Source organism: Sinocyclocheilus grahami, unplaced genomic scaffold (genome assembly GCF_001515645.1).
Source record: "Sinocyclocheilus grahami isolate Dianchi unplaced genomic scaffold, SAMN03320097.WGS_v1.1 scaffold333.1, whole genome shotgun sequence".
Lineage (NCBI taxonomy): Eukaryota > Metazoa > Chordata > Actinopteri > Cypriniformes > Cyprinidae > Sinocyclocheilus > Sinocyclocheilus grahami.
Genome location: NW_015505512.1, coordinates 841,247 through 854,487, shown reverse-complemented (window position 1 = coordinate 854,487; position 13,241 = coordinate 841,247). Strand labels below are relative to the sequence as shown.

Genomic DNA, 13,241 nt, shown 5'->3' with positions numbered 1-13,241 from the left:
ATATATATATACTGTATATATATAGAAACTAGTAAGTAAATTTCACAAATAACTCACAAAGAAACAACAAGTAGAAAGAGGCAGAAACATTACAAGGTATATATACTGTATATATATATATATATATATATATATACATATATATATATAAAGAAAAAATATCCTGTCCTATCTATCCTATACAATGAACTTCTTATCTTAAAAGAACAAGAAAAAGTTTGATTCCTTCAGATTCAAGTGTCTAGCTTGTTTTCAGTTAGAAAAATTACTTGAAAGGTACAGTTTTAAAGGGAAACTAAGTATAGTTATTATTAACAGTTTAGTCTTCCATCAGATCTTGCACATCAGTCGAATGGTAACAGTCTGACTGCAGAATCCATTTAAACCATGAACACACCAAAGTAGTTCTCAGCAGCATTGGACAACACAAGTGTACAGTTTTTCACCCTGACAAAGACAGCATCACCTTTGTACAGATGAAACACCCCGCTTAGGTAGCTGTTGTCTATGGTTCTCAACCTCGGGAGTTTAGGATGTAACCTAGATGACTGGAGAAGCAAAATCTCCTTTCCTACGTATCGAAGCGTTTCCCAGAGTACAGAGTGGCTGAATACGATGCTGTCCTCCTTGAAGTTGATCTTAGAGTAGACGGAATAATATCCTTCTTTCTCTATGATGAGTTTGCCCTCATTTGCCTTGTGTTTGACATGGTGAAGAATGGATTGATGAGTCTCATGCCACAGCACGACTCCATTTACAGGTACCTGACCAGCTAAAGGAGAGGACAGCAAGAGCGTCATATACATTAGCTCTCAAATGTTTCGACACTCTTGAATGAATTTGCTCTTTCGTGATCCCATGTGTACATTTTGTCATTAAAATACAGTGGATAGTGAAGTAAGACCCGCTAACAGGTGCTCAGCATACATGCAGACTTTTGGTGACTGAATAATTCCCATACTTCTATTTGTAATAATTCAGTTCTGCTGACTTGGGAAGTATTAACAGTGAATAAACATTGGATTGCTAGTCACTGATTGTGATTGATGACAAATAAACTACACTCTAAAAAATGCTGGGTTAAATAGGGACAAACCCAGCAATTGGGCTGTTTTGACCCAGCGGTTGGGTTAAATGTTTAACCCAACCTTCCAGGTAGTAGCCCAACCACTGGGTCAAAACAACCCAATTGCTGGGTTTGTCCCTATTTTACCCAGCACTGGGTTGTATTTCACCCAGCATTTTATTAGAGTGTAGACATCTAAAAAAAATAAATCAGCTGTAAACTTACTTGTCAGTTGTGCCATTGGTTTTGATGGCTTCATTTCTCCAAGCGGTTTTTGTTTGGGGGTTACAGCATGGTCTTTCCCTGTGATATTCCAAAAAGAAAGAAAGAAATGATCATAGGTTTAAGTGCAATATCTAGTATTGTTCATATGCCATGTTTACCTAGAATAAAAGGTGCAATGCATCAAAGTAAACTTGTGGCACTTCAGACTAGCTGAGTGATCTTTACCTTGTTTTCTCATGCCAATCTGTGGTTCACCTGGAGATGTCTGCGGAAGATTGAAAAGAAGAATCTTACATTTATGAATCTTTCATATTGATTGTTCAAACGCCAAGAGTCTGCAAAAACCTTTTGAGGTTTACCACATCAGAGATACTACAATGATGTATCATGGGCTGCTGTTGCATCAATTGTGGCAAATTCCTGCACTTTAGTTAATGTAAAAAAACATAATTTCATCATCATCATTTCAAGCTCGCATTCATCTGCCTTGAGTGCCACGTCTAATGCTGCGTTCAAGTCCTCCTGGGACGTTCGTACTTACGAGTTGACAAGTCGTAATTAGGACGTCAGGTGCGTTCAAGTCAGTTTAGTCGGCACAAGATGGCGGTGTACCTTCTTTTAATAAATTACAAGAAAATACAACAGGGTCTGTTAACTCTGCTTATCGAAAATGAAGAGCAAAGAATTCGCATCAGGTGTGTTTTGCGTTTTTAATATTTTTTTTAGACCAGGGTGACAGTATAACTGATTTTCAGCATCCACAAACGCTAAAATACAGAGATTAAAAAAAGCTGTTAGCTTAATGCAACATGCAACATGGCAAATCAAAAAAATTTTCACCTATAGGTGAAAAAATGATAGCATTTTTTTACTTGGATTTCATTAACTAGCTGCGTAACAAGAACATGACCAATTTAAGTTTATAGGACAACTAAACTATCAATTTAAACAACAATTTACCATCAACTACAGACGTTGCATCCATCGTTTCCGCCATGTTTCTCATTGACCCGCCCCCAACTCGGAAACTCAGGGCTTAAAGAAAATTTCGAGTTTCCCACTCGTAATAACGACTTTGTGGTGGTGTTCATGTGCGTTTAACTCGTAAATACGATCTATCCGACATGACTTGAACGCACCATAACATTCAACAAACAACCGACTCATAGAACCAAGTCTCCACCCTCTTTTCTTTTCCAATAATCCATCTAATTTAGGTTTACGTCACAATACGGAAGAAAAGATCTGTCACTACTTCAGTACTACTTCAGTGCAAGTCAAGTCACCTTTATTTATATAGTGCTTTATACAATACAGATTGTGTCAAAGCAAGCGAGGAAATTATAAAGAGCAACCATTATGTTCGCTTGGTTGCATGTGTACAATAAAAACATGAAAAACAGTAACGTAAAATTATCAAGCTACACTCCTAATACGCAAAGCAAAAAATTTAATAAAAAAAGCGTTAGCATGACTATTTGTATTTTAAATAACAAGACTTGGCATTCAGTTGTGTTTCGCCCACATAGCTTAATTTGTGTCACACTAATATGTCATATCAGATAAACCTGTTGCAGGTTGGTTAAGACCCATTTTCCCATAACTGCATTTGTTAGGTCTAGGTCTAGGTCAGGTAACCACAGCACGCCATGTGGTTTGAGCACCAGCTGTCCAGCTACATTTCTGCAAGTTTCATGTAAAGGGAGGAGCCTGACGGAAACATCTTAATCTACATACAATCTATTTTCACGGATAAATTAGTGAAATTCTTTTGTTTTGCAATTTAAGTGAAAAGTTTCGAAATATGAACATCATTAATGAATTGTGTAATTTCGTAGTATTTGGAGGATGTTTACTTCCCATAATGACAGCATATGTCTGTATATGTGTGTGTGTGTGTCTGTGTGTAAATGTATGTATGTTTGGAGTAAATGTAGTCTAATTTTAAAAATAATTATTCACTATGCTTTCTAAGCTGCATTTATTTGATAAAAAAAGTAATATTCTTGAAATGTAAAAGAAATGTTTTCTATTTCAATATATTTTGAAATGCAAGTTATTCCTGTGATGCAAAGCTGAATTTTCAGCATCATTACTCTAGTCTTCAGAGTCACATAATCCTTCAGAAATCATTCTAATATACTGATTTGCTGCTCAAGAAACATTTCTCATTATTATCAACATTGAAAACAGTTGCTGCTTATTTTTGTGAAAACTGATACTTCTTTTTAGCATTCTTTGATGAATAGAAAGTTCAAAAGAGCAGCAGAAATATATATTTAAAAATAAATATATATTTACACAGTTATAGTTCAATTATAGTCATTTGTATCTTATTGATTCAGATAACTGAAAGTAGCTAAAAGTGATAAACCACGATGAGGTCAACAACCAAATAACATAATCTACTGTACATTCTTCATGTAAAAGAGAAACAGAAGACAGGAAAGAAGAGAACTTGAAAGAAGAACTGATGAACAAAAGATGAACTGAGATTAGATGAACTGATAGTGTGAGTGAAAGTACAATGCCGAATGAAAGTACACAAGACGGTGATGCTTCAGAAAGTTGGACCAAATGGTACTTACAGAGTTTTCTTTTGATGTGAACAGATGGTAGATGAAACAGGCCTCCACAGCCATGCCACACAGTGCCACACAAACCAGGATCACCAGTAGAGTCTGGATCGCATCCTTCCGCTGTCTACGGCCCGGCTTGGGGGGCAGCGGAGGGGGCTTCATTTTACTGTCCACCACGAATACTGAAGGATACAATACTTTACCCGGAGCCATGTGCACACACACCGTCTCTGGCCACTTCAGAGATGACAACTGCACATCCAGAGAGGTGCAAGAAGACCCACTGCAACGCAGTGAGAGCAAGACCACAGTGAGAGTGAAAGATAACCATCACTCATAAAGCCCACAGGTGGGCGGACGGTGAGAGAAAGCACACTCCAGTGGGGCCAAAAAAAAAGTCAGACCACTCTCAAAATCTCCTGTTAAATTATTTCAAGTGACAGGTAAAGTCAAATCTACAAGTTTGAGAAACGTGGGACGAAATAAGTGCAACATTTAAATCAAATTTTCTAGTTTTCAAAACGAGAAAAAAAAAGTAATCAGTGATAAAGTGTCAGATCTTTTGTCTTTCAGAACGTGACATATTCCATTTGAGTGGGTTGGAAGTGGAATCTACTTAAATGGGAATCAGAAAAGACGTGGAACACACAAATGCCTACACAAGCAGATAAATGCATGTTCATGGCCATGCAACAGGCCCACCCCTTCACACCTTCCTCTCTCCTGTGCATCAGCTCTCAGCCACAGCTTCCCCTACTCTACACAACACACACATACTCTCACACACTTTTTGAAGTAATTTTAGCTGTAATAAAGTTTTAAGTAACTTTGCTGTAGGAAAAAGACAGAAAGTTCATTTTGGAGCAATAAAACACAATAGAGTAGTGATACTCTATGCAGGCTGATGTAGTCTTTTTCTTTTTCATCCTTATATTTAGAACAATAACCACAAGTATATTTCAGCTGACAAAAATAAAACTGCAATCAGACTGAGAGAGAGAGCTGTCTCGCATTCAGAATATTCATTCAGTCCTTATGTACTTTTGATTTCATGCCTTAGCTTGTGACACATGAAACTGATATCAAAGAGCTAGTGGTGATGAAAGCTGAATGTGTTGTCACCTGCGTCTGGGCCAAAAAGTTGCACTTGAACACACGTCAAAGACTACATCCAAAGGTCAACTACGTAGAATGTACATTCTGTGCCTGCGCGAGAGGAAATAACTCTCCATACCAATAGGGGGCAGTAGTCTGTATTTGTCATTTAAAGAGGAAAATTGAAGCCAGAGATTATCTTACTATAGGGATATGAGAGGGTCTGTATTACTTACTATTGGAGAAAGCGTAACGGCTAACTTGGATCACATGTGCCATAACAATCACATTACAGCCTTGATGCCACTGACTTTCAGGCAGACTTGCACGACACTCAGTCGGCGTTTACGGATACCATAGGAATGAATGAGAAGTGCCGTAAACTGAATCCCACCTGTCGCAAAAAAGTCAGTGACTTCTCTTATAAAACAGCTTTTTTTTGTGGTAAACTCTTAAAAATAGTTCAATCCAAAAGTATTGCTTAGTGTAAAACATATAGAAGATTAGCAGATATGCTGACGATTCAATAAATGATAAGCCGTTTCCTCTTAAAGGGATAGTTCACCCAAAAATGAAAATTCTGTCATTAATTAGTTACTCACCCTCATGTCGTTCTAAACCCGTAAGACCTCCGTTCATCTTCGGAACACAAATTAAGTTATTTTTGATGAATTCTGAGAGCTCTCTGACCCTCCCATAGACAGCAATGTAGTTACCACGATCAAGGCCCAGAAACATAGCAAGGAGATCGGTAAAATTATCCATGTGACATCAGGGGTTCAACCGTAATTTTACAAAGCTACGAGAATAATTTTTGTATGCAAATACAACAAAAATAACGACTTTATTCAACAATTCGTCTCCTTGTGGCGCAGTTGACACAGAATAGCATACGCTGTTTACGTTCAATGGATATTCTCCAAAATGGCACCAGGGTGACGTGGAGGAGACGAAATGTTGAATAAAGTCGTTATTTTTTTTCTTTTGCGCTCAAAACGTATTCTCGTAGCGTCGTAAAATTACGGTTGAACCCCTGATGTCACATGGATCCTTGCTATGTTTCTGGGCCTTGATTGTGGTAACTACATTGCTGTCTATGGGAGGGTCAGAGAGCTCTCAGAATTCATCAAAAATATCATAATTTGTGTTCTGAAGATGAACAGAGGTCTTACGGGTTTAGAACAACATGAGGGTGAGTAATTAATGACAGAATTTTCATTTTTGGGTGAACTAACCCTTTAAAAGCTGTTTATTCAGCGTAGTGAAGCCTCTCCTCCATTGACATCCATTCAAAAAAAAAAAAAACGGCCTCTGGTTTCCTTTCCGTTGGCATTAGCCGTTACACTTTTTTTGGCTAATGGTTGCAGGCTTGCCTTCTATTGGCTTTAGTGAAACTAGGACTGTGGCTATACAAACCATAAACATCATCGCTTCCTTATCATTTCAAATGGTTTTCAGTTTCTTCATTACAAATGTCCATGTCGTTATTAAAGTATTTGCATATTGTAAATGCTCAGGTGAGCTGAAGTTGTAACATTAAAATCATTAAATCTGTGCACTCTTGACTTGTTTGTTTGCTTGCTTTAGTCTCTTTAGTTTTTTTTTTTAGCGTTCCTATAACTATTGGCGGAAGTACCCACTTTTTGGCATGTTCGCACTGCAGGAAGTTGATTGGCTGAACATTGATTGGCAGAATACATGCCATACGAAACACTCGCATCTGCCATTTGTGGCCTAATGATTAGAGTCAGACTTGTAGACCAAAGGTTGCAAGTTTGAGTCTCGGTCCTGACAGGGATTGTGGGTGGCGGGAGTGAATGAATACCACCTTGAATACCACGACTGAGGTGAGACCCTTAAGCAAGGCACCGAACCCCCAACTGCTCCCCGGGTGCCACAGCAAAAATGGCTGCCCACTGCGAGTGTGTTCATGGTGTGTGTGTGCGCGCACTTGAATGGGTTAAATGCAGAGCATACATTCCAGGAATGGGACACCCTACTTAGCCACACGTCACTTAGATGGCTAAAGATGGACCAATGCTGAAGTCCAGACATCCAGCTATTGATGTTGTTGAATGATGCACTTAAATGATGTTGCCGACTGCCTGATGGTGTGGAAGACACAGCAAAAACTGAGCTGTCAGATGCTAAACGACGACTGACCGTCTGTTCACCGTATCAAGGCCTTGATAGACTACAGTAGTATTGACACACATTTATCTAGCAGGGTCTTACCAAGCACTTCTGTTCAGAGATACATAAAAAAATTATAAGCTAACCCTTAAAAACCTTAAATAATTACAATTTGAATATCAGCTCAACGTTCTTACTTGACATGCAAGAGCAACACTTACTGGTTCTTGTGTGTCAAGCAAACATTTTGATGATGAAATTTAAGCCATCATATAAAGTGATTGTGTCTCTTCAGAAAAATGAAAATTTTAGCTGTGTGGCCTTTCAAAGGATGGACAAAAATGATGAGAGAATAGTTCAATTATCTTCATTTGTGTTTGAACAAAAGTCTTATAAGTGAGGAACGACATGAGGGTGAGTAAATGATAAAAACAAAATCTATTTTTGAGTGAACTATCCCTTTAATAAGTCCAGTGTTGTCATTCTTTGACAAACTTCACAATTCACTCCAAAGCCAAGCAAGCATGGCCTATAATATCAGGATTTGTATAACCATCAAAATTAGTTCCTGGGGTGATCATGATGTATGAAATTAAATAAAAATTGCAACAATATTTGAAGAGTTCAGATGCAAAAGCCTCTAAGCGCCGTCTAAAATTTTCCTCTAAAATGAGCATTTTTATCAGTTCCCTATATTTATGTTCAGTTATTTCACTTTAATTGCATAGAAAAGGACCTATACATTCATTGCCATTCAAGTAAAATTACTGAACCTAAAGCCTGATTAATGCTCATTTTAGATGAAAATTTTAGAGACTTTTACATCTGAACTCTTCTTTTCATTTTAGCCACTTGTTGAAAGGTTCTTTATAAGTTTGTTAGTTTTAAAACCATAAATATTTGTTTCAAAACATTGCACGTTCAGCATTATACCCATACAGAACATGGTTCTGGTTACACTATAGTATTATACCATTCACAGAGCGTTGCAGAAAGGTTTTTAGTACAGCAGCTAAGCCCTATACAACAATTTTTGTTGTAGGCATATGGGGGCAAAACTTTAAAAAAAAAAAGACTACGACATTGCATGCTCGCTCTAAAACTTTGGCCAGATTTAACTACTTCTACAAGCTTCTCATAGAGTACGATACAAATAGACAAACGTGTCTTATAACAGAAAAACTGAACCTTATAACACCATGATGATAACATTATTAGAACATGCAATGTATCCCACACTGCGACGCAACGACACAGGCGCGCGTTGAATCTCGACGTCGCAGCCCAGTGGACAAATCAATGAGGCTGTTTGCGCGTTTTACGCGACGCTGGAAAACTACTACGCGTTCATTATCAGCGAAGCTATCAAACGTCAAGCGCTGCTGATTGTCACCGCAAGTTCACAAGAGTCCAAACAATGTTCTTGCAGCGTAGAAGGCAATGATAGCGTCCTAGCGTTGTTGTCGCGCCGCTCGCAGTGCAGACGGGCTGTTTGGAACAGCTGCTCTAGTGTGTTTCTGAAGAGCAAAGTAATGGAGCGGTGTAAAGAGACGCGTCTCCTAGTGTGTTTGCTGCTCTTTCTGACGCTCAGCGTGGATTTGGGATTCGCATTCGGACAGAATAAGGACACCGAGTTCACTTTCCTTTTACCTCCCGGAGCAACCGAGTGCTTTTTCCAAACAGCCACTAAGAACGGCAGCATGGAAGTGGAGTACCAGGTCAATAAAACATTTAAAGTATTGCAGTTATTTAATTTGAATTAATTAAAATGATAACCTATTTGAAATGACTCGAGAGGCCACACCAGTCAGCAAGCTTGAGAAGTAAACTGTCTGGTTGTTTGTGTTCTACCTTTTGCTTTATCATTTTTTAAATATTATTTATTAGTAAGGTTCTTATTAAGTACTGCATTACATTGCAGTTTTGCTTGACAGTAATAACCAGGAAGTAGCAGGACATTTCCGTTCACAGGTGCATGTTTTGGTCAAAGTGCAATGACTGTACTTATGAAGTCATAAGTGATGATCACATACTAATATAACATGAACAGTGTGTGTATGGTTTGGTTTCATGTGTGTGGTTCTTCTCTACAGCTCTGGTGGGATGTTCAATATTATTGACATCAAAGTCAATTGAATACTAAGGAGTTAAGCAATCCTCATCCAGTCCTGTTTACTCACAGAAGCTACTGTCTTTTAGTTATTCGAGTCCAGCCCTGTGTTGTGACCTTTCTCTGAAGATTCACTGTACCACATGTCTGGGGTGTGTTTGTGGAGCCATCCCGCTTTACATTAAAAACAGGCACAGCTGCAGGACAGCTGACCCGGCCCAAAGCTCATTCCATCTGCTGGAAGGATCACGGTTTCTCTAGTGCTACATGGTTACTGTTTGCCACACTTTATCTCTAGTAACAGCACACTGACTCCTCAATGGGCTGCTTTATCAGTCTGTGGGAGATAGGAGACCTCTAATTTGAATTTTGAATTTATATGTGTGTATTTTTGCCCTCATTGACTATCCTGTTGCACTCGGATGCATGTCACATTACAGAAATAAAATGTGGGTTGTGAATGCTGTTTCATTTATCAATCACCCTGCCATTAACCTATTTTAACAGGTCATTGCAGGCTCAGGGCTGGACGTCGGCTTCACTCTGATCTCCCCAAACGGATACAGATTGGTCTCCGACTTCAGAAAATCAGATGGCATACACACGTAAGCTTCATATCCCATAGTGCACAAAGCTGAAACATTTACTCATAGTTTTGGACTGGCATAACCCACAGTATTTGCATGTCCTCTGCTGCAAAATTGCATGCTGTCTGCTGCTGCAGGGCTGACAGTGACCACAGCTGAATTTACAGAAAACCGTTGCTGTTTACAGAATTGGTTGCTTTACCAGGTTGTCAAATGAAAAGTAAAGCGTTTAAAAGCATACTTAAAGGGTTAGTTCACTCAAAAATGTAAGTTCTGTTATTATTTACTCTGATGTCATTCCAAACCGGTTTGTATGGAGGCTTATTTCCATCACAGAATAAAACTATTAAAAAGGTAATTGCGACTTTTTATATCACAATTCTGACTTTGAAATGCGAGTTAAAAACTTGCACTTGGAATTTTGACTTTTTTCTCATAATTTTGACTGGAGTTCTCGCAATTTGTACTTTTTTTTTCTTGGAATTTTGCGTTTATAAACTAGGAATTTTGGCTTTCTCTAAATTCTGAGTTTACAATGTTGTACGTTTGACTTTTTTTCTAAATTCTGAGTTCACATCGAATATTTAAAAAAAAAAATTTCAGACAATTTTTGTATTTTTTTTCTCTGAATTTTGTATGTACATTTCACTCTTTTGACTTTGTTTCTCTGGACTCTGATTTTTATATCTTGTAATTTTGACTTTTTTTTTCTCCGAAATTAGAGCTATAAAGTCAAAATTCCAAGGAAACAAGTCAAAATCGTTTTAATCCAGAAATAAGCTTCCACAGGTTTGACTATGAACACAAAAGATATTTTGAAAAATATTTGTTACCAAACAGTTTAAGTGACCATTGACTTCTATTGTGTGGATTGTATTTTTTTATCTAATATTTCACAGTATTACTCCAAGTCAAGACATGTGCATTATAGTAATCTTGCTTTGTGTGTGTTGGGGGTTTGCTGTCAGGGTGGACCCCACTGAGGAGGGCGACTACAGGATTTGCACTAATATAACATGAACAGTGTGTGTATGGTTTGGTTTCATGTGTGTGGTTCTTCTCTACAGCTCTGGTGGGATGTTCAATATTATTGACATCAAAGTCAATTGAATACTAAGGAGTTAAGCAATCCTCATCCAGTCCTGTTTACTCACAGAAGCTACTGTCTTTTAGTTATTCGAGTCCAGCCCTGTGTTGTGACCTTTCTCTGAAGATTCACTGTACCACATGTCTGGGGTGTGTTTGTGGAGCCATCCCGCTTTACATTAAAAACAGGCACAGCTGCAGGACAGCTGACCCGGCCCAAAGCTCATTCCATCTGCTGGAAGGATCACGGTTTCTCTAGTGCTACATGGTTACTGTTTGCCACACTTTATCTCTAGTAACAGCACACTGACTCCTCAATGGGCTGCTTTATCAGTCTGTGGGAGATAGGAGACCTCTAATTTGAATTTTGAATTTATATATGTGTATTTTTGCCCTCATTGACTATCCTGTTGCACTCGGATGCATGTCACATTACAGAAATAAAATGTGGGTTGTGAATGCTGTTTCATTTATCAATCACCCTGCCATTAACCTATTTTAACAGGTCATTGCAGGCTCAGGGCTGGACGTCGGCTTCACTCTGATCTCCCCAAACGGATACAGATTGGTCTCCGACTTCAGAAAATCAGATGGCATACACACGTAAGCTTCATATCCCATAGTGCACAAAGCTGAAACATTTACTCATAGTTTTGGACTGGCATAACCCACAGTATTTGCATGTCCTCTGCTGCAAAATTGCATGCTGTCTGCTGCTGCAGGGCTGACAGTGACCACAGCTGAATTTACAGAAAACCGTTGCTGTTTACAGAATTGGTTGCTTTACCAGGTTGTCAAATGAAAAGTAAAGCGTTTAAAAGCATACTTAAAGGGTTAGTTCACTCAAAAATGTAAGTTCTGTTATTATTTACTCTGATGTCATTCCAAACCGGTTTGTATGGAGGCTTATTTCCATCACAGAATAAAACTATTAAAAAGGTAATTGCGACTTTTTATATCACAATTCTGACTTTGAAATGCGAGTTAAAAACTTGCACTTGGAATTTTGACTTTTTTCTCATAATTTTGACTGGAGTTCTCGCAATTTGTACTTTTTTTTTCTTGGAATTTTGCGTTTATAAACTAGGAATTTTGGCTTTCTCTAAATTCTGAGTTTACAATGTTGTACGTTTGACTTTTTTTCTAAATTCTGAGTTCACATCGAATATTTAAAAAAAAAAATTTCAGACAATTTTTGTATTTTTTTTCTCTGAATTTTGTATGTACATTTCACTCTTTTGACTTTGTTTCTCTGGACTCTGATTTTATATCTTGTAATTTTGACTTTTTTTTTTCTCCGAAATTAGAGATATAAAGTCAGAATTCCAAGGAAACAAGTCAAAATCGTTTTAATCCAGAAATAAGCTTCCACAGGTTTGACTATGAACACAAAAGATATTTTGAAAAATATTTGTTACCAAACAGTTTAAGTGACCATTGACTTCTATTGTGTGGATTGTATTTTTTTATCTAATATTTCACAGTATTACTCCAAGTCAAGACATGTGCATTATAGTAATCTTGCTTTGTGTGTGTTGGGGGTTTGCTGTCAGGGTGGACCCCACTGAGGAGGGCGACTACAGGATTTGCTTTGACAACAGCTTCAGCCATATATCAGAGAAGATGGTGTATATGGAGGTGATCGTGGATGGACCAGAGGAGGACGATGAGGACGATGAAGATTGGGCTGCTCTGGCTGAACCAGAGGACTCGCTGGAGTACAAACTGGAGGATATCAGGGTACACAAATCACATAGCACTTAATTCATCTGCCTATAGTTTACAGTTCTTCGTATTGTAGGATGTACATGTGGATCATGTGCATGATAAATATCAAATCAGTACTAGAACTCGGCAAGCACAGCTGCATTGTGAAAACATGCTTTAAGTTCTAAAAAGGTTCTGATACCATTTTCATCCCACATACTGTACTTAAAATGACAGATATTGCTTTTGTAGTAAACAAACCTTTACATTATATTGGCGCTATAAGGTTTCTTAACTCTGTAAGACCTGACATACGAAATAATAGTCAGCAAAATCAATTGTTTAACAGTAGGAGTATTGTTTGTTTAACAAATGGAGTATTATTTGATATACCAAGCCTTTATGGCTCATATAATATGATGTAGGAGAATATGGAGCTCAAACTGAGCAACAATGTGTAATTTGGTCCAGTTGCTAATATTTATATGGCCAAAAAGATGAAATTCTGATAGCTTGTAATGTACATCAGTGAGAGCTGAGAACACCAAAAGAGACTACTATGCCTAGTGCTTTAAACATGTAATTTTATGATAAAATTGATCCCCCCCCCCCCCCCCCCCCCTAATATAAAACAAAAACAGAACAGCCACGAG

At 38.0% G+C, this 13,241-nt stretch overlaps 2 protein-coding genes across 2 annotated transcripts in view; one reads left to right on the top strand and one right to left on the bottom strand.

Moving 5' to 3' along the window:
* Positions 1-380: 380 nt before the first annotated feature.
* Positions 381-4,088, bottom strand: tnfsf14 (TNF superfamily member 14). The gene is made up of 4 exons (XM_016295266.1): positions 3,880-4,088; positions 1,517-1,556; positions 1,292-1,369; positions 381-772 (listed from the first exon to the last, which is right to left on the bottom strand). The coding sequence occupies exons 1-4, from the start codon at positions 4,081-4,083 to the stop codon at positions 381-383; spliced, it is 714 nt and encodes a 237-aa protein (XP_016150752.1). The 5' UTR covers positions 4,084-4,088.
* A 4,242-nt stretch (positions 4,089-8,330) lies between these two features.
* LOC107602724 (transmembrane emp24 domain-containing protein 1-like) overlaps positions 8,331-13,241 on the top strand; it is a 10,231-nt gene continuing 5,320 nt past the window's right edge. Inside the window, exons 1-3 of the mRNA XM_016295296.1 lie at positions 8,331-8,816; positions 9,716-9,813; positions 12,435-12,621. Of these exons, the coding sequence (XP_016150782.1) occupies positions 8,631-8,816; positions 9,716-9,813; positions 12,435-12,621 (471 nt within the window). The 5' untranslated portion in view covers positions 8,331-8,630. The remainder of the gene's footprint in view (positions 8,817-9,715; positions 9,814-12,434; positions 12,622-13,241) is intronic.

Coding starts and splice junctions, on each gene's coding strand:
- tnfsf14 (XM_016295266.1), bottom strand. CDS start 4,083: ATGGCTCCGGGTAAAGTATTGTATCCTTCAGTATTCGTGGTGGACAGT. Junction 1,557..3,879: donor TCACATCAAAAGAAAACTCT/GTAAGTACCATT, acceptor AATCTTCCGCAG/ACATCTCCAGGTGAACCACA. Junction 773..1,291: donor ACCAATGGCACAACTGACAA/GTAAGTTTACAG, acceptor CCTCTCCTTTAG/CTGGTCAGGTACCTGTAAAT.